This window comes from Anopheles arabiensis, chromosome 2 (assembly GCF_016920715.1).
Source record: "Anopheles arabiensis isolate DONGOLA chromosome 2, AaraD3, whole genome shotgun sequence".
NCBI lineage: Eukaryota > Metazoa > Arthropoda > Insecta > Diptera > Culicidae > Anopheles > Anopheles arabiensis.
Window position 1 is genome coordinate 60,670,847 of NC_053517.1, and position 20,884 is coordinate 60,691,730.

The following is a 20,884-nucleotide window of genomic DNA, read 5'->3' on the forward strand; positions in this document are numbered from 1 at the left end:
TATCAAAACATAAGTCATTTCGCGTAGCCAACCCTGAGCTATAAACGTCATTTCCATACATTTTCAGATTGCGCCAAGATTGCGCATAAATTTTCAAGATTATATGTCCGAGATATATAATTTTTTTTTGGACAGATAAATATATCAAACCGATCCGTTTGACAGATAAATATATGCGCATTCTGAGATTGCGCATCGTCTATTACTACGGTAACAATTCTCAATGATGGTGCCCGGCAAAAGCGCTAATAATTCACCTTCTAAATAAACATACCTTGCCCCCAAAGGCCCTTATCCGCCACCTGATATTTTTAATCCACCTTGCTGAACAACTTCTCCTTGTCATATTAAAACACCTTGGTCGCCCATCAGAAGCGACAAAAATTAACCTTATAAATACATACACCTTGGTTCATTCAAGTCGGATGTAGTGTTAAATTGGTGTCAGAGCGCCGCATTCAAAATAAAAGAAAAAGCTTTATTTTGTACATAACATCAAATAGACGACATACAATATCGAGTGAAACGTCAAGATGCCGTTTGATGTGGAAAAATACAAAACATTTTACGAATGTGACGAGCACTGGCAATTGAAAAGAACGTTTATGGAATCATACCAAGATAGTTTCCCAGAGGATGAAGTTGTTTGCCTTGCTCAAGTATTTACGAACATTGAGCTTCTTGGGTGCCAGTATCCTCCAGAAACAATGCGTCTGGTAGCCGAATTATCTAAAGATATTGTTGCCAAGTTCCGAGATACGCGAGCAGGTAAACTGAAGCGTACGTTTGTCAATGCATCTGATGCTGCTGCTGCTCGCTACGCAACGAAGTGAAATTGATAGGTACCGTGATGCCGGATACATAGACTTTGTGAACTCTTATGACAACGCGGAAAGTACCAGTTTCGGGCTATCGTACGGGCCAAATCTAAGATTTTTGGTGGGGAAACATCCGATGTTCGTTGGGGCGATATCGAATGTACTGATAGTGGGGTGAAACAACTTAAACTATATCATCACCGTTACCTAGATTTAACTACAATCTTAAATCTTTGGAATGAAGACTAATAAAAGAAAAGCGAAACCAGAGTTCTTATAAACCTAGCGTTCAAACAACTTTTTAATACAGTCATCCGATATGCGATTTCGGTCAAGGACTGTGAAGGAACGTGGGCAAGCACATGCGTCCCTCAAGTTAGGGCTTGGTACTTTTTCCAACGTAGCGTATCGCAACGCAATGCTTGACGGCCAAGCTACACGTGCCGGACGACATCGGACGATGCCATAAAACGTAGGACCGCAGACAAGAGATTCGCGTCGGGCCGGGCCGTGTCGGATCACAGCGGGCTGATTTTGTATGAGATTTGACAGTTGGCGTTAACGGATTTATAGCATCGTCCGATGTCGTCCGGTACGTGTAGCTTGGCCGTGACGCAACCCGCTGCGCAAATTCGAGCAGTTTCCAGCGCAGAAAATGCACCAAAATCTGCGCTGGCCAGCGCAGATTTTGGCTGGTCTCCCGCGCTGTTCTTCAGCGATTCCTGCGCTGGGTCGAGCAAGTTTTACGCCATCTGCTGGCGAAATGGACGAACTATTTATGGCGGCGGAGCAAAAAAAAACGGTCAAAAAATTTAAAAATATTGGCACCCATTTTTTCGTCCGCTTCTTCTCCCTCCCTCGCCCTGCCCTGCCTTACTTGCGCTTCTGCCCGTGCCTTCCGCCGCCAGCTGATTGGCTGTTGCGGTGTATGCGTTGATACTCATATGTGCATGCATTGCGGTTGTGTATTGTTATTGGTAGGTGTTAGCATTTATTAATTTGTGTGTGACCTTGAAACGATGCGGGAGAAGCGGGATTGGGATTTAAAGTGTTATCGGTGTATTGATGGTTTATTTTATTTCGTGCCGCTGCTGATGAGACCATTCGATGCCCCTGCCAGTTGAGGGTGAAGAAGCCTATTTAACACAAGCGTAGGAGAACGTCTAACACTAATCTAATATTTTTTAATTTGAACATGTTTGATGCTTCAACGACCTTCTAAGCATCATGTAGCACAGTGTATAGTGGCAATAATTTTTTTTTTAATGTGCCGAAATCTTTCTCGAGTTTTCGGGTCTCGACACACACACACACACAGCGCGTAGAAAGTGACCGTTCACTCTATCATGCCGCGATCCCCCACCCCGCCCGGCGCTTTGAATGAGGATGCGCTACAAGATAGCTGAACCAGCCGTTCTACCGATAAGGTAGCCGTACTCGCTCGTGCGGGAAGGGGGGGGGGGTGGTGTGGGGGGAGTGCGTGCTTGCGCGACTTCGGAGGTGCGTGCTCGCGAGCGCGCTTTCGTGGGTGCGTGCTGGCGTGCGCGCTTTCATGCTCGCGGGCGCGCGTACGTGCGTGTGTGTGTGCGTGCGTGCTGGCGTGCGCGCGTTCATGCATGCGCGTGCGTGTGTGTGTGTGTGTGTGTGTGTGTGTGTGTGTGTGTGTGTGTGTGTGTGTGTGTGTTTGGAAACCCCAAAACTATTTGATTCTGATGCGTACATTTTCATTCGCTGCGGCTACAAAGTCCATGCATTTTCGATCTCGCTACCTGAGAGACAACACAACCATTAGCATTGGCCATTGGCATCTTTGCGATCGGCTCTGCTGTTGGGGGTATTAAAAAGACACACGATCTAAGCAAACGTGCGTGTGATATATTGCACATTTATTTCTAATTCAGCTAACGGGCGCAAGTGGAAACAACATTTTGAATTGAATCCATACAAAAGAGGATTCTGGATTTGTTTATTACGGTGCGCGTATGATACTGCACCTGTCCGTCCAGAATCTGGTGGCTTGTTGGTTTGGAGTAGTTATCATGACGCCGATTGACCGGCAATTCCTTGGAATGGGTTCGGATCGGTAGGTTCATGTTTTGGTCGAGTGCATTCCGTGCATTTGTCGCGCCACAGCGGTAGACCCGGCAGCAACAAAGTCAAGACAAACTCTTACCCGGGTGTGGACTACTATGCTAAGTTCTTTTTATTATTATTATTATTATTATTATTATTGGCGTAATAGCCAACGCGATCATGCCGGCCTTTTCAGGACTTGAGTACCACGTAGCCGGAGCCGGTGGCTAACCCCTTGCTACGGCGGACGGTTCATACGCGGTTAGAACCCACGACGGGGGTACTGCCACACTGTCTCCTGCTCGATGTATACGCTGCAGGCAGGGGGGAAGGATGGACCTCCACGATAAAAAAAACACCGTCATGAACCAGCGGCGGACCTAACGGTAGGCGGACTAGGCGGTCGCCGATGATCTCTACAAGTGTACAGAGTATTAACGACAAGGGTCCCCGGAAAGATGGTCGTTAGGGCTCCGTGGCTTGAGAACCATTTGCACCTCCCCTCCCCCCATGGCGACAACAATTTTAGGGCCTGTGACTAATGATCGTAGGGATCCCATGGCCACCCTCCCGCCCCCCCATTCAGGATGCTGGTTTCACAATCAGGTTGCGTTCTTGATGCTGGTGGAACGGAAAGTGCGAAAATCAGCGCAAGGCTGAACGTGTCAATGCGAATTAGAGTTCTGCGCGATGCACAACAAACCCTCCAGCGTAAACTAGCGATTCTGTAGTCAATTTTACATTGCAGCAATTGAACTTATCGCTTTTTTTGGTTTGATTTGTGAAAATGCAACTTCATCGCCGCAATGTTTGTTAACGGCATTTTAGGCGCCACAACAGCTCGCGAGTATTGACCACACGCGAGAAAGAGATGGCGCTATGGAGGAAAAAAGCACGGACGACGGCTGACAGCGATTGGCCGTCTGACGCACCAACACATCCAAACCAGCGGCAGCGCGCTCAGGCGAAGGGTATGAGGCGGAGCCAGGGACGGGCAGCTCGACGAGCTGCTCGACAAATTTGCCGTTGGAGAGAAAAAGAGGGCATGATAAAATTCTCAGAACGGCATAACGCCTTCCGTTGCTTTGCACAGCGGGAAGCTGGTATCTGTTCGCTGCGTTCGGCATGGATGTGTCAAAACATTTTACAAAGAGCAATAATGCTTATTATTTATAGGTTCAGAAGTAATTATAATAGCCGGCATCGCGAATAAATGAACACATTTTAACAGTCGTTTAAAGTTCATTTTGGTTTAACCGAGTTCATTTGTTCATTCCTGTTAAAATAAACGATCGTCTAAACAGTTAACGACTGCTCGAAATGGCATCTACGCAAACACAGGGAAAAAATTCGAGCATTTTAAGTAAACGACTGTTAATTTGTATCGTATACGATCTTAACAGACGTTTATTTAAGGGCCGTGTCTGTGCTTCATCGCATCCGATTTTATCGCACGTGCTGTCAAACGCTTTTTCGTATCATATTGCGATTATTTGGATGATTTTAATAATATAACGATTGTGAAAAATTAAGTTGAGATTGTTCCTACAAAACACCACATTTTTAGTTTGACAGATAACATCGGATGCGGCGTCCGACGAAATCAAAATTTTTTGATTCCGTCGTACGACGAAATCGCACGTCCGACGTTATCTGTCAAATTTCATATAAAATTTTAACAGGCCTTGCGATAAAATCGCATCCGATGGAGCACAGACACGGGCATAACGGTGGCATAGGACCAGTCGTTAAAATAAACAAATGAACTCAATGCGTACGCGATGCCAAATTCTAGCAATTTTTAGCGACTGTTAGTTTTAAGCCATTTCTTTCGCGATGCCAGCTTATGTCAAATAACAACTGTGAAATCCTTTCCAGTTGTGTTCAAAACAGTTCAAGCATGTTTACGCTTTTTATCTCATATTGGTACTGACCCACACACACCTGTTTTGCAGCAACTACGAAATTACTTTCTTTACATTCATTTTGTTTTGTTTATAAAATTATTTAGTAGTCCAGTTAAGTGATGGGTTAAGTTAGCAAAAATCCGGAGTCGACGTCGATCCATCTCCGATAAATTCGGAATCGACTCCGGAAGGTAGGTCCGCGCTGCAATATCCGGTGTCGTTCGGAATCGTCAGAAAAGGCCCGGAGTCGTCCGGAGTCGCCCGGATTCGGAGTCGCTCAGAGTCGACCAGAGTCGCCCGGAGTTGTTCGGAGTCGTCCGGAGTCTCCCGGAGTCGGAGTCGGAGCCTTAGGCTGGAAATAGACGATCCGAGATCATCGCGGTACCGCGAAAATCGCGTATGACTTGAGCTGTCAATTATGTTATAAAATCTGACAGATAGGCGAGATAATCGCGGTTCGTGTATGGAACCATCCGAGGTCTGGTGACGATTGAATGTGCCAAGAAGAAATATTTTTCTATCAATTTGCGAATCAAATTATTTATTTCACATAGTGTATGCAAAATAAAATACAAAACTCATTTCTCGACACGAGTTTTCACACAAATCCGCCAGAAAAAGTAAAAATAATCGGTTCGCGCTACCGCGAAAATCTCAGCAATACCGAGCAATATCTCTGCGAAACAGCAGGCGCGATTGGAGGCGCGGAAGATTTGACAGTTCAACTGTTCTACAACTGTTATAAACAAGGCGCGAATTTCGCGGTACCGCGACGATCTCGGTTCGTCTATTTCCAGCCTTAGGCGGTAATCGTTGATACGGGCGTGCGTGCGTTTTCTGCAAGGTGGATTTAAAAATATCAGGTGATGGACTCTAGTACATTTTGACAATTCGTCACTTGACGTAAGGTCCCCAGGATTCAAACTTTGTTTACATTTATTAAATTTGTTCATATAATTTACAGTAGAACGTCGATTATCCGGGGGCGGATTAACCGGCGGGCGGCTTGACCGTGCGCATAAATGTGACAGCTGTTCAAACGTACGGCGAACATTTGCAGCGATAGTCAAGTGGACAACCGGTTTTTTGTGCAGCTCTGTAGTGTCTAGTGGTGTATTCGAAATTTATTTTTGTTCATTAACAGTTGTTAAACCTATAGGTTTTAATTAAAATAATATTCTACTAACGATTTTTCGATGGATTCAAGGTGAATTTATCCTAAAACTAGTGGATTATTTAATTTTTATATGAATTTGACATTTTTTGGGCCATTATCCGTGCAAATCGATTAACCGGCAAACGCCCGGTCCCGAGCTGCCCGGATAATCGACGTTCCACTGTATCTACCCCATTTTTTCGATTAAATATTCTTTAAAAATATATTTTGGACTTAACGAGTTCTTATTGAACATAAAAACACAGATTAAAGTGTGTTATTTTGTTTTATTCCATGAATCTATTCTTTTATTCATTGTGAAAACACGACATTTTTGATGATAAAAAACTGAGAAATCATTATTTTCCCTCAACTATGGCGACCCCCCAAAGGCCCTTATCCACCACCTGGTATAATTAATCCACCTTGATTTGAAGCAAGCGAAAACTTTCTGTCAGTGGGGCTCTTTCCGTTTGAAGCTCGTAGGCTGAAATTTCAGCCTGTCAGCTGTTTGCATTGTATAGCAGTTTTCGAGCAGCTATCTAAGTGAGTATAATATACAGGTGGGCTTATCCCAAGGTGTATGAATTTAAAAGACTGATTTTTATCGCTTCTGTTGCTTAATGAAGATTTTAAGAGTGTTTTGGTTATTCGTCATGCCTTCAGAAAGCTTGTTTGAACAAAAGTTTTCACCCATCCTGTCAAAAAGTGATTTTCAAATTTGGTTATAAAACATGCTATGATACCATCTGGACTACATACACTTTGATTCCAGATTCGATCTCCTGATTTCTTTAATGCACCTTGGGATAAATGTAAACAAACCCGTGTTTTCGAGCAGATACTCGAATCTAATTCTAGCTTTTAGGCTAAAATTTTCTAGACTGAAAATCGCAGGCTAGTTTTTTGTGTGGTTTTGTATAGAGTGTTTACATGATTTCAGCCTCCAACTGTCAAACTCCATACAAAAAACTAACTAGAATCGTGAAGGCCCCCAGTACTGTCTATTCAAATGTTTGTTTACAAGCAGAATCGTTTACGCGTTGTTATCGATTGTGAATAAATTTATCCGGATAAAAATGGATGCTCTTTTAATGAGTGAAGAATGGTTGGCTTCGCTATCGTGGGCGGTAGAAATAAACGTGGAACAGCTAAGGCGTCGCAATCAGCTAATTGTGCGCAGCAGGCGGATGCGACTAATGTTTTTTCAGCGACGTCAAGACGGCAACCGTTTGTTGAATGAAATTGTCACAGAACGGACCAACGAAACAATTAATTGCTTCATTTGCGTAAAACCAGAAGATTTTTTAGAATTAGAATCGCAGAATAGAATTTTTACTGCGAAGCATAGCGCCGGAAATCGCACCACTCAAGAAAGATTGCTAATATAGCTTCACTACATAGCTACAGGCCATACCTTCAGTAGCTTGCAATTTTTGTTTCGTGTTGGTATGATTAGCATGGCGTAAAAACGGAAAAATACATTTTTTTATTTATTTCAGGTATCTCGTTCTTCGATTAGTAGAATTGTGAAAGAGACGAGTCTTTGCCTACATAAAGTGTTACGTCCCTATTTGAAGATATACGTTTGAATAGTGTTTGATGTATTAAAAAATTCATGTTTTATTATATTGTGATTCATGCCATCATACAACTCAAGTTAAACTGATTATTCAATTATGTTTTTAATTCATTTTTCATTTTAATTCAGTTCAAAACATAAACACTACCTTAAAGCTACAATAAAAATTCAAAGTACCCAAGCGCCACAGATTCAGCTTAAACGACTGGAAAATTGAATATCCATAGAAAAAAAGAAAGCTCCGCAGCTTCATTGGTTTTATCAATAGATGGCGTATTAAATCATCATTATGTTGCTATCCTTTTCTTGCAATGTGTTTCGACAAGTTTCATCTTATCATGACCTATATAGCCTTCTAACTTTCTGAGCAAAAATCTATATAAATGGTCGTGTGGTCAGATACGTGGGTATCAACACCAACGACCATTACTCAAATCTCACTTGTTTCAGTGCTGGTGGTTTCCGTTGGAGTTTAGTATTTAAACAATCGTATCGCCGTTCTAGTTCTAGCGATGCATAACTTCATTGCGAAACCATACAACAGTACAGAGGAAATGAGAAAGCTCTCCTCTAAGCGAGGAAGCTCAACTGGTTGGGTATCCCACCAACAGATGGCGCCACCAGCTTTTTTGTTATTTTTAGAATGCATGAGTCGTTTGCCATCTGCTAAACGAAGTCTTTCTATATTCCGTTTAGGTAGAGTGCTCGAGTCGTTTAGAAGCCGTTTAGTGGTCGTTTAGTGGATTTGTGGCACTTGGGTTTTCTGCAGCAAACCATGGTCTTGGCCAAAGAAGCCAAGTTGCACGCAAAAAGGTATTAGTATGTTATAAAAATACCATTTGTGACAACGCTACTTCCGAAAACTTTTTGAAGTGATATCATGTAACAAGATAACACGAAAAAACATAGAGCTTTCAAAGATATATCATATAAGAACAACAACAATGCATATAACCACGCATGAATTGTAACAAACTCAGTTGATTTTGCAACGCATGCAAAATGCTAACTTTTTTAATATAACACATAGGGCAAAAGTTATTGAAGTAACAGAAATGGTACACGTTGATACAGTAGCACGTTAAAAGTATGTAATTCTAGGGATAATTTCAACGGTAAATAATTTTGTGAACATATTATCCTGTATCACATGGTTATTAAATCAATGGATGAACTTATTGCACCCCTGTTTGCATTGTAGTTATTATTTTGTATGGTCACCTTGAAACCATAAGCAGGGTCATTCGCCAATTGTTGCACACGACCAAATTATTGCTCATTATTGCACCACAGCAAAAACTATGCCGGTTTGATACTGTTGTGTGCGACAAAAGAGGTTGCCTACCCCTGGAAGCCGACAGGATGAGTGCCGATCGGGAGAGATAATCGCCCAACAGTCAAAAGCCGAAGATTTTATATTGACCTTTCGTTTTTTCTATCTGTCTCTCGCTCTAATTTGAGCGATTTTCCCCTGATGAGTGTCCCCGAGCCTCCTCGTGTGGTTGTTGTTGTTGGAAGTTGAAACCGAACCCCCTTCGTGCGCTGCCAAAATCAGCGAAGAACGAAATCGAGTGGCTCAAGCGATAAAAAACGAAAAAAATGATGAGCGAGTGTGCTGTGACAATAACACACACACACGCACAAGGCGACACCCGAAATCTGGTGCGATACCGGCTTTCAGTGGAGCAAGTACACACATGCACACATTTGGCCACACCAGCGCTCTGTTCTAGTGCAGGTAGTTTTCTGCAGTCCACGGTGATACTACACACAGCCACGCACTTGGCGATACACGCTGTGCGATGGACGTTCAGAATTCAGTGGTGCAAATACACACATGCATACACTTGGCGACACACGCTCTGCTGTGCGGTGAGATTTGTGTTCTGTGTCCAGTGGTGCAAATACACACACACACGTACTTGGCTACACACGCAGTACGGCGCGGTTGGCTTGGCAGAAGCGCATACACACATTCACGCAGTAGGCTTTACTTTCAGTCCAGTGAGGTTGGTGCTTGTGTGGTGTTTCAGCTCTTGGTGGTCAGCGGATAAACCCCGTAAAAATGGAGATCATTCTAATTTAAGGTAAGTAAAAGTGATTAAAATTATCAACCAACATCCCCCCTTCTAATTAATATAATTTTTCTTCCATTTCATGTGTGTTTCACGGCGAACGGAGACAACAAAACCTGTGGCAGTGTCGTGGTGTTGGAGATGGTGGCCCGTACAGTGCAGCGAGAAGAACTAGGCGCGACAGCGATGTGGAGCAGAAAGTGCTGTGCTGATTTTTCTCTGTGCGAGTGTAAAAAGTGTTTGTTAAATTATGTGCGTTAATTTAGAATTAAGTGCAGTGGTTATTGTGCATGTGTTGTGTTTTTTTTGTATTTATGTTATATAAAATATTCAATAAATCGAATCATATTGATATAATGGTTCGCACTGTATCAGTTCGGTAAGAAATCCTGGCAAAAAAGGGGGAGGGGGCTATTTTAACGAAGGGTCGTGCCGAACCCCATTCGGGTTTTGCTTCGGCTTCGGGTTTGCTTCGGCTTCGGGACCCGACGGATCGGTTGAATAATTTCGCCAACTCAGCTTCAAAGCCAGCTTCAATCTCAGCGGATCTATGAGTGCTGGTGACCGGTGGGCGGTGATCGGTCTTCTGCATGATGCAAGAGATCGATACACGAACTGGGGCTCTCTCCTACGGACCGCGATAAGGGTCAGACGTGCGTGCTACGCTTATTTAATTGTTAAAAAGTGAATTTCATGTGTGGCGTTTAAAATAAAGAGAATAAGTTTTAAACAATACAACAAATACTATTTAATGAAAATGGTATCAAGCTACCGACTAATTTCCTCCGATTTCGTAATATGAAACTATAGAATTTCAAGCCTGTGGCGGTTTTGCGCATTATTTGCGCACTACGTGGTAGTTAGGAAAATAATTTATAATTTACAATATTTAGCCAATGGGTAAATGTTTTTTTTACATTATTATCGATAATGTAACATAATAAAACCACTTTTCAAAAAAAAGAAAGATCTAATACATTTCATATCTTAAAGTGTGCAACTAATACATTTAATAACAAAGTGTGCGGTAGATCGATTAACAGAAACAAAAAAACAGATTATTCTTAGGCTGGAAATAAACGTACCGAGATCGTCGCGGTACCGCGAAAATCGCGTATGACTTGAGCTGTCAATTCTGTTATAAAATCTGACAGATAGGCGAGAAAATCGCGGTTCGTGTATTGAACCATCCGAGCTCCGGATGACAATTGAATGTGGCTTGTGGTTGACTGTTCATCAAACCCGCAATTATTGTATACGTTCCGATAGTAAGGAATTATACCATTGATTAAACTTAGAATAAACACATTTGAAAACCTTCTGAAATGAGCCGTCAACAAAAAATTACTGCTTTGCGATTAGCTAATGCATGGTCCAATTTTATAAGATTGTATATGGTTTCGCTCCGTCGTCCTCTACCTCTTAGAGAATGGGCGCGCCCCATGCTTCTTGAAAGAAATAACCAAGCAAGTCGATTAGTCGAAACTATTCTAGAAGAAGAGTTGGACAAAACAATAATTAACTTTATGAGGATGTCCAGTAACGACTTCAACTTTTTACTAGAGCAAATCGGACCAGCAATTCAAAAGATGGATACAAATATGCGCCCGAGTGTATCAGCCAAAGATAAACTCATAGTTACTTTACGATATTTGGCCACTGGAGATCAGTACAAATCTCTTGAATATCATTTTCGGGTGAGTATTACATACTTTATAAAACCAACATTCTCCATTAATTTTTATCCATTTTCAGATTTCAGCTCAAACAATCGGTAAATTCATTCCCGAGGTGTGTGATTGTCTTATCGAATTTCTTGGGGATTATGTGAAGGTAATAATCAATATTTAATTTTTTGCGTTATTCTTATTGTTTTAGTATTTGTTTCATTGTTATGTGTTAATCGATACATATACTTCAGGTTCATTAGGTTCAATAATCTGTAGATGATACTATGTAAGTCTTAAACAGATGGCATTTGCTCAGCTCAACTGAGGTAATACATGTAACCTCAGTTGAGCTGAGCAAATGCCAGCTGTTTAAGACTTACACAGTATCATCTACAGAAAATTTACTACAAAGCCCTAATTACCATAATTAATTTAAGTTTCCATCATTTATTCTTCTTCTTCTTCTTTGGCTCAACAACCGATGTCGGTCAAGGCCTGCCTGTACCAAACTTGTGGGCTTTGGCTTTCAGTGACTAATTGATTCCCCTCCATAGCAGGATAGTCAGTCCTACGTATGGCGGCACGGTCTATTAGGGGATTAAACCCATGACGGGCATGTTGTTAAGTCGTACGAGTTGACGACTGTACTCCGAGACTGGCTCAATCATTTATTATTGTAGCATTTATTAGCTAGCGCTATTGGTTAAATATTTAAATATTTGAACTTACACCAGCAATATTTGAAGTTCATTATTTATTCATTCATAACTGATAGTTAATTCACTTTCTTCTTTTGTACTTTATATCACATGAAATTCACAAACAGCCTTCATAATAGATACCAAAAAACATGATTGTTTTTTTTTCTTATTAGAGCTTCAAGCCCTATAACCAAAACATTGTAGGAATCTGTCGTCCTCTTCGTCAGCAACCATGCGCCGTATGCGTACTTCAATTCTACGTTGGCGTTCGGGGGTCCAATTTTTCGCGGTCTGACGGATACCATCATAAAAATCACCTGGCGTACTCAGCTGATCTATTAGATTACTAGTTGTCTGTCCCACCGTCCGCAACGTCTCCATCATCTCCTCGTTAAGTGCATTGTTAATATCTTGCAAACGCCTTTTCCGGTTCTTTACTGCTTGGTTCGGCGGAGTAGTTGATCGAGGAGGTGTAGCGAGGCGGCGCGGCATTCGACTTTGCCCATCTTGTGGAGAGTATCCGCTATACATTGTTGAGCTCTGCGGCTGTCCACGTGGTGACAGCCCGGCAATAGTTGTGAATCCATGCGACAGTTCTGTACGTGACGGCGATCCACCAGACGGTCCTGGATGTGGCGACCCTTCACGGGATGTACCAGAATGTGGGAATTCCACTTCGGACTCCCCAAGTTGAGGGTTATTATCTCCTAACACCTCAATTTCCAAAAGAGCAAGCTGATACACAAGAACATAATTAGACATTATAGTGTCACAATTAACAATAATTTAATTTGCTGCTTTACTTCTTTTTACAGCTACCCTCAACATCAGACGAATGGATGGACATTGTTCGAGGTTTTGAAGACAAATGGAACTTTCCTCATACGCTCGGGGCAATTGATGGCAAACATGTCATGATAAAATCTCCCCCACATAGTGGATCGGACTATTTTAATTATAAAAAGTTTTTTAGTATCGTACTGTTAGGAGTGGTTGACTCCAACTGCAATTTTATATATGCAGACATTGGGTCCAAAGGCAGAATTTCAGATGGCGGAGTTTTCAGAAATTCATTACTATACAAAAAACTAGAACGCAACGAATTAGATATTCCAAATCCTACTCCTTTACATGAATCATCCCGCATCCATGTCCCCTATATGTTTTTAGGGGATAAAGCATTCCCATTGACACATTACTGCCTTAGGCCATTCAGTGGATTTACGGAAAGAGGATCTGTTGAGCGAATTTTTTAACCAGCGACACTCTATCGCCAGGCGTCCCGTGGAAATGGCATACGGGATTCATAGTGCGAGATTTCGAGTTTTAAGGAAGCCACTCGAATTAAATGAGGAAAATTCAAAAAAAGTGGTATTGGCTACAATATACTTGCACAACTTTTTACGTAGGACTGAGCATGCAAGAAGACAAGATATAAGACAATTTATGTCAAATGAAGTTGAAAATAATGTAAATATGCGTAGTATGGATGCAAACAGATCTCGACCAAGCATAGATATGATGCAAATCCGAATGCATATTGCAAATTTTCTGAAACATAATTGAATTATCCACTACAACAATATTGAATTTAATTTTATATCCACTGTTCAAAAATAAAATATGTTTTTCCTTCTAATATAAAACATAAGTGTTAAAATCTTGTGTACAAAAAAAGAAACAGCGGTTGCATGTTTGTGAATATTGCCAGTGCCGTGTTTGTGTTTGTTTAAGCCGATATTTGAAATTGTTACTAATCACAATAAATCACGATAATTGGTTTGAATAAACTGTTGTTGGCCGTGTCACAACAATGGTATCGCGCACACTATCGATCGCACGCTAAACACGAACTGCATAGTGCTTGTCGTGTGAGCAGACACGAGGTTGTGTAAGAAGCAACCGGTCGAGCTGGAGTACAGGTAGGACATGGAGGCGCGCGGCATAGTATTTAAGCTTGTATTGCGTTTATTATCGTTTTGGGATGAAAGAATGCTATTAGCCGCTCACGCGCTCTTTCTACAGTAGACAATTATACTACAGTTGACGAACCGTGATCAACCGATCGTTTCAACTGCGGAGAGAAAGGCTCAAAAATTGAAAATCGAGACAGAGCGGCAGTCATATCGTTAAAGCAATTATTACGTATTATTACATTCTTCTTCTTTGGCACAACAACCACTGTCGGTCAAGGCCTGCCAAGTACCCCCACTAGTGAAGTGAGCTTGGCTTTCAGTGACTTATTGTTACCATAGCAGGATAGTCAGTCTTACGTATGGGGGCACGGTCTATTCGGGACTTGAACCCATGACGGGCATGTTGTTACGTCGTACGAATTGACGGTTGTACCACCGGCCCATCCTGCCCATCCTGTAATTATTACATTATTATCCTGCTATCTTGTTACGTCTATAAAAAAGAAACCAAAGATAACGAAGACATAACATAGACACACTTTTTTAACGGCTTGTTACTTGAGTGCTTTAGTATAGTTCTAGAAATGCCTGAAATTAAATCATGGGCCAACCTGATGGTCGCGTAGATCGTCACCGAGGACACTCATCGGACGTAGATCGAAGTGTGTGTGCGATCTATCGGGAGGTCAGCGAACGCGCGCTCGGCACGATGCGTGAGTGCCGATCGGAGAGGAGAAAGATATGGCGCGCGCTTGAGCAAGGTCGTGGAGCAAACTATATGGAAAATTAAGGAACAACAGGAAACAAAACAACGAAAATAATTTTAAAGACAGGCACACCATTTTTCATACGCCTTGATACCAATCCTTATGAACAATGTTTACAGACACGTTATAACATTTGCAAGCATGTAAGTACACAGATCTTTTGAACTATCATAGCCTTTCCTACGATTGGTTCAAGTCTCTTTATCGAGGCATCCAATTGTCCGAAGATAGTTTTTGGCTTAATGATTGTCGAAAAAGATTACTTACTGTATTCATAGTGTTTCCACAATCCGTCGTCGCATCAAGAAATCGCATTGCATCATATGCAAACCATGATGGGATATGTATTGTTATGATACTTACCAGAACCCGTCACAAAACTCCGATTATACGTCGACCTGTATTTTCTGTAGCATGATTGGAGAAATGCCCATTTTTCCTTCAAAACGGTGATTGGACGCTAATGCTGCTGGCGGATGTGTTGCTCCGTCGCAGCGCCCAACGCCGGTGCTTTACACCGAGTCGGGTATATTTTTCCTTCGTCGACCGGAGAGTGCCTCCGACTATTAAGAAACGAGCGATTCTGAGGTTTGTGTTCGAATGCGCTTACTTTATTTAGGTTTTCATCTCTTATATGCTATTTAGTTGCTGACCGCATATAGGTCAGCTAACTGTGACTATGACTATTTTGATAACAAGATGTATTTATACTTAATGCGACATGTGACATGTTTATGGTTTATGAATTGCGTAAAGTTACTTCCTCGTTTGAACCGTGAGAACGGTTGAATACCTGTTTATGTTTGTTGCTTTCTGAAGCGCGCGCTATCGCTTGAGGCGTGTTTTGCTTGAACTTTGTTTTAACTTAAGGTGTTTTATCTTGAAGTGTTTTACTTCGCTACATCCGCATAAATGCTTTTACTTCATAATGAGGTCGTACGCAACATCCCGGCCCCCGTAACTTCTTGTGAGAGGTTACGCTTCTGTTGGTGCCTTAAACGGCGGAGGACGTTGACGTCTTCTATTACATCTTTTAATCGTAAAAATCGCAAGTATAGTTAATGGTATGAGCGCGAGCGTTGTTATTCGGTCTAGGATTGTTTTATCCATTGTTGAGGAGTACTCTTGCTTTACTACTTTTTCTGATTTTTCAATGAACTTTAAGCCTAGTGCGATTGCTCTTTTTGGAGCGTGTCCAACTAGAGCAACAGTCGATTGAACGCGTTTTCCTATCCTTAATTTGCTCCGTTTTTTCTCTAATCATGTGTACCGGTCGGATTTCTACGTTTGTAGCAAATTGTTCTGATTTGGGGGCTGCTAATGTTTTTTGTTCCAAGAAATCTGGACCCTCTAGCCATATCGAGTGCCCCTGTTTAGGTTTCGTGGCTTCGTCTGCTGGGTTGTCTTTTGAAGCTACCCAGTGCCACTGAATTCTTGATGTTCGATGGATAATTTCTCCTATCCGACATGCCACAAATTGTTTGTAATTGCGAGCTTCTGAATTGATCCATCCTAGTACTGTCTTTGAATCTGTCCAATAGAATTCTTCATCTATATTCAGTCTCAATTCCTTTTTAATGGTATCGGCAAGTCTTACACCAAGTATTGCCCCTTGAAGTTCTAACTTTGGTATTGTAGGTGGTTTTGTGGGAGCTACTCTTGACTTAGCTGCCAAAATATTGACATTTACTGTGTCACCCTGTATTGTTTTTAGATATACCACAGCTGCGAAAGCCCTTTCTGAGGCATCTACAAATGTATGCAGCTCTCTGCGACAGTTTCCCTTAATGTTTGAATAGGATCTGACGATTATCCTCTAGTGGTGGAATTTTAAGTTTATATCTGAAAGTATCGTTTCTCGTGTCCCAGTGCATGCCAAGAATTTTCTCGTAGGTATCATCTTTGTTTTCGATAAAATGCATCTCTTTATTCGCTCTCCTGTTCTCAGGAAGAGAACTTATCAATTCATGAGAATTTGACACAATGTTTCGTATAACAAAATTAGCCTTATCATGAATTGTCATGATTTCGTTTACTGTTTTGGCAGCATCTTCAATACTGGCGAAACTATCCAGATAATCATCTACGTAATGATTATCGGTAATTGCCTTCACCGCCTTTGGGTTTTGTTTTTCGAATTTTAGAGCGTTTTGATTCTTTACAAATTGTGCGCATGCTGGAGAGCATGTCGCTCCAAATGTCATTACCTGCATAACATAGACCTGAGGGTCTTTGTTAGGAGATTCTCTGTACAAAAAACGTTGGGCACACTGATCTTCTTGCTTAACCTTTACCTGGTGGAACATTTCCTTTATATCACCAGAGCAAGCAATTTCGTGTTCGCGGAATCTGATGAGTACACCAAATAAAGAGGTGGTAGCATCAGGACCGGATAGGAGAAATGAGTTCAGTGACCTTCCTTCATTTTTTGCGGCTGCATCAAATACTAGACGAGGCTTAGGTGGAAACTTGTTCTTGTTTACTATAGCAAAGTGAGGAATGTAGTTTATCTTCCGGTTATGTTCGAGCAGCTCCCCAGGGGTAGCCTTTCGAGCATATCCTTTGCTTAGGTATTCCGCAATAATTCGGTGATACCATTCTTTTAATTCAACATCCTTTTCGAATTTTCTTTCTTATGATTTTAATCTTGTCAGGGCTTGGGGATAGCTATTTGGTAACTGTGGTTTGTCTTCCTTCCAAAGTAATCCTATCTCGTATCGGTTTTCCTTATATGCCAAAGTATCCTTCATAATTTCCAACGCCTGCTGTTCTAATTTTGGCATTGGCGCTTCGTTTGATTTAACTCCAAATTCTTCAGTTGAGAAAAATTTCTGCATAAGTGATGACATTAATTTTTCATCTTCTTCTTTTTTGATCTTTGATTGTAAATAGTGGACTACACTTGTTTATATCATTTTGCCAATAATGTTTTCCTCCTCCGAATATTGTCCATCCTAGAGGAGTCTCTTGAGCTACCGGCTGGTTAGGTTTTCCGGAGCGATATCCAATGCTTTGAGTATAATAAGCATGTGGGAGACCTAATAAAACTGTGGGAATGGCATCATAGTAACTTTCTAAATCGATATTTTTGAAGTGTTTGTACATTTTGCTTAATTTCTTAGCATCTACCGTTTGTCTGGGGAGGTCGAGTTCCTTCACCGAGCGTAGATTCTTGATGTTGAGCATTTTATTATTTGGGCCACGAACCCTCAAAGAAACAATTTGACTATGTGGTTCGTCTTGTATGTTTCCATTCGTCCACGATAATTTAAGAGGCATATTGGGCCCTGTTAGTTGCAGCTGTTTTCTTACATCATCAACAATAAGACTTGTTGCTGACGCTGGATCCAACAAGGCAAATGTTTTTATTTCCGCACATTCGTGATATAATGTGATCGGTATGATTTGATAGTAAAGCTTTCTGTCCTCTTTGTGGAAGTTTAATCTTTGTGGAGGAATGTATGAGGGGGATTGTTCCTCTTTCCTATGGAGCAACGTATGGTGTTTTTGTGAGCAACGTTCCAGTCTGCATTGAGCAGGAAGGCGGCAGCTAATTGCCTTATGGTTTTTGTATTTGCAGCAATTAGTACAAATGCCCTTTTGGGTTAACAGTTTCCATCTCTGCCATACTGGCTTATCTATGAGCTCTTGGCATTGAGTTGTTTCATGAGCTCTTCCACATACCAGACAATGATTGTCTTTAGAATACATCTTTGGATGTAAGTGCGCATTTAATCGGTGCCCTCGAAATTTCTGACCATTTTCATTTGCTACCAAAACTGCCGCTAGGTCCTCGGTTGGTTTTATCCATAGTGCCAGATCACTTAATGTGTGAATCTCTTGGTCATTTAATGTTTTTGCAATCCATTTATTTCTAAGATCTGTTGATAGCCGTGCTATGAGGTCGCTCAGGAGCCTCTGATCATTTAAATATTGTGTTCTCCCCAGTAAATTCATATTATCTACCATATTATTCAACGCGTTGGAAAACTCTATTATTGATGTTGGATTTTCTATTGAAATGTGCCTGCAAGCTGTGAGATCGTTAAGCAAAGACTTGTAGACGCTTTCGGGGTTACCATAAAGTTTTTCTAATCGGTCGATAATTTTATCAAGATTATCAGGACTTAACATGAGACCACTGACTGATTTTAATGCATTCCCTTTTAAGTATCGCTGTAGTCTATTCAGATTCTCCAGCTTTGAAAAATGTCCTTTCTTAGTTGTTTCATCAAAGGCCGTTTTAAATCGAGGCCATAGTTTATAACTACCATCAAATTCAGAAAGTTCCATAAGCGTACTTTTGCCAGCAGAAGAACTAGCAGTTAGTGCGCTTACAAGTCTGTTAATATTTTCGGTAAGCGAAATATTTTCCTCGCTTGTTTCGGGTTTCAGAGCCTTATCGCTTAGCAATTGTTTTGTTTCCTGCTTTTTTGGTTCTATTATGATTTGATCTTCAAGAGTCTTCTGCAATCTTTCTATTTCTTCTTCTTGCTGCTTCTGTGATTCTTTGTTTCGTTTTTCATTATCTATCTTTTCCTGCAATAATTTCTCTGTTTGAATTAATGCTTCTCGCATTTCTTTCCCGTCGTTTGCGGCTTCGTTTAATTCCTCTTGTAACCGCTCCAAATCCTTTTTATTGTTATTACTTTGTTCTAATTCTTTCTCTCTTTTTTCCTTTAATAATTCGCAAAGTCTTTGTGATTCTTCTAGAGCCTTCTTTATCTCCTTCCTTTCTTCTTCAGATTTCTTACATTTTGAACATACGAAATTCTTTGGGGTACTCTTTACCCCCAAACAACTCAGGTGAAACCACCTGTCGCATTCCGTGCAACTAACTTGTTTCCCCCACTCATCTTTGTTAGTACAAAGTTTACAATGACCGTTTGGATTAGTAATAAATTCCATTGTTACTCACTCAGCGTTTGAGATGCTTTCGTATGCCGTATCACGGATGTCCGCTTGCTGATGATGCTAGTCGATCTGGTGGGTTCTTCTCTGGTCCGGCTACTGCTGTATAGTCGTCTCTAGTAGGTTGGATGCTTTCTTCAGTCACGTTATTGCCGGACCCGCTCTGCTGCTTGGAACGTCTGCGATCGCTGTCTGCTGCCTGAAGTCGCTGGTCCACTGACCGTTATCCGCTCGCTGTTTGTTTTGTTCGCCGGCCCTGGCGATGAGTCGCTGCTTGCTGCTTGGTGCTTGGAGACGCCGGTGGACTTGCCGCTTGTCGCTCGCTGTTCGTTTTGTTTGTCGGACCTGACGATGAGTCACTGCTTGCTGTCCGTTCCGAACCGAGTAAGCCTACTCGTTGTTGTTTAATTCGATGTTTTTAATCAGCTATTTCCATTGAAACTTAAGCTGTTTGTTGTTACTCGTTGTTTTTATTTCGTTGTCGCCGACCTTGCTGTGTAACCACCGAATGGTCACTACGTTGGCGTAGCCTTTTGCTGCCCAAATGACAATCGGACAGCATCTCACTATAGCGAGCCCGATGACAGCTTGACGTTTCCATACTGAGACGCTGTCTTCGGCTGCCTCCTCCATACTGAGCGAGCATTGTCTTTCTCATCGGCATGGTGAGTTACAGAAGTTTGTATGGTGAGCATTCTGGCTAGCGCCAAATTATCTCATGAGACGATCTGGCGCGCCCCGTCGATTCGATGAGATGCCTTACCACATGATAGTGAGGTCGGATTTTGGATCGGCTGCCGATCTTGCTCATATGAGTTGAACGGTCTGCCGTATGGTGAGGGCTCCGTGTGTGGCTGTGTGATGTGTGTGTATATGTGATGATTCGCGAGACGGCATAAAGTGTTTTGTTTGGAAGAAGGTTTCATGCTGAAATTTAAAATTAGTGCGATTCCCTGTGCAATATACCGGTTTTGTGGCAATTACAGTGTTTATTTAGTTCATTTTACTGCAGTGCAAGTGTTTTGCAAGATATATCCGTGAATAGCCGAACGTATAATGAAGGAAGAAAGCAGTAAGACAACAGGGTGACAGCAAAATGCAATAGCTGGATAAACCAGATAAGTATAAGAAATTATCATTTAAAACAGTGGAAGATGTTCGGAACAGGAATTGTTAAAAGATTAATTAGTTATGCTTTATCGTCCTAATGTTTCAGATTCTTCTACAGCGGATATTTGATGGCAAAAAGCGAGTGAAAAAAGAATGCAACTATGGACGGACGGCATAAACCAACTCGATTAAACTACT

At 41.6% G+C, this 20,884-nt stretch overlaps 1 protein-coding gene across 1 annotated transcript; it reads left to right on the forward strand.

Annotated features, from left to right (window-relative positions):
- Positions 1-9,996: 9,996 nt before the first annotated feature.
- On the forward strand, positions 9,997-13,602 carry LOC120905870. The gene is made up of 3 exons (XM_040317146.1): positions 9,997-11,308; positions 11,367-11,444; positions 12,798-13,602. The coding sequence occupies exons 1-3, from the start codon at positions 10,937-10,939 to the stop codon at positions 13,236-13,238; spliced, it is 891 nt and encodes a 296-aa protein (XP_040173080.1). The 5' UTR covers positions 9,997-10,936; the 3' UTR covers positions 13,239-13,602.
- The last annotated feature ends 7,282 nt before the right edge of the window (positions 13,603-20,884 follow it).

What these genes read in the sequence shown, in the direction of transcription:
- LOC120905870 (XM_040317146.1), top strand. Translation starts at nt 10,937, where the DNA reads ATGAGCCGTCAACAAAAAATTACTGCTTTGCGATTAGCTAATGCATGG. An exon ending in CTCTTGAATATCATTTTCGG is followed by an intron (nt 11,309 to 11,366) that starts GTGAGTATTACA and finishes ATCCATTTTCAG; the next exon opens with ATTTCAGCTCAAACAATCGG. An exon ending in TTCTTGGGGATTATGTGAAG is followed by an intron (nt 11,445 to 12,797) that starts GTAATAATCAAT and finishes TTCTTTTTACAG; the next exon opens with CTACCCTCAACATCAGACGA.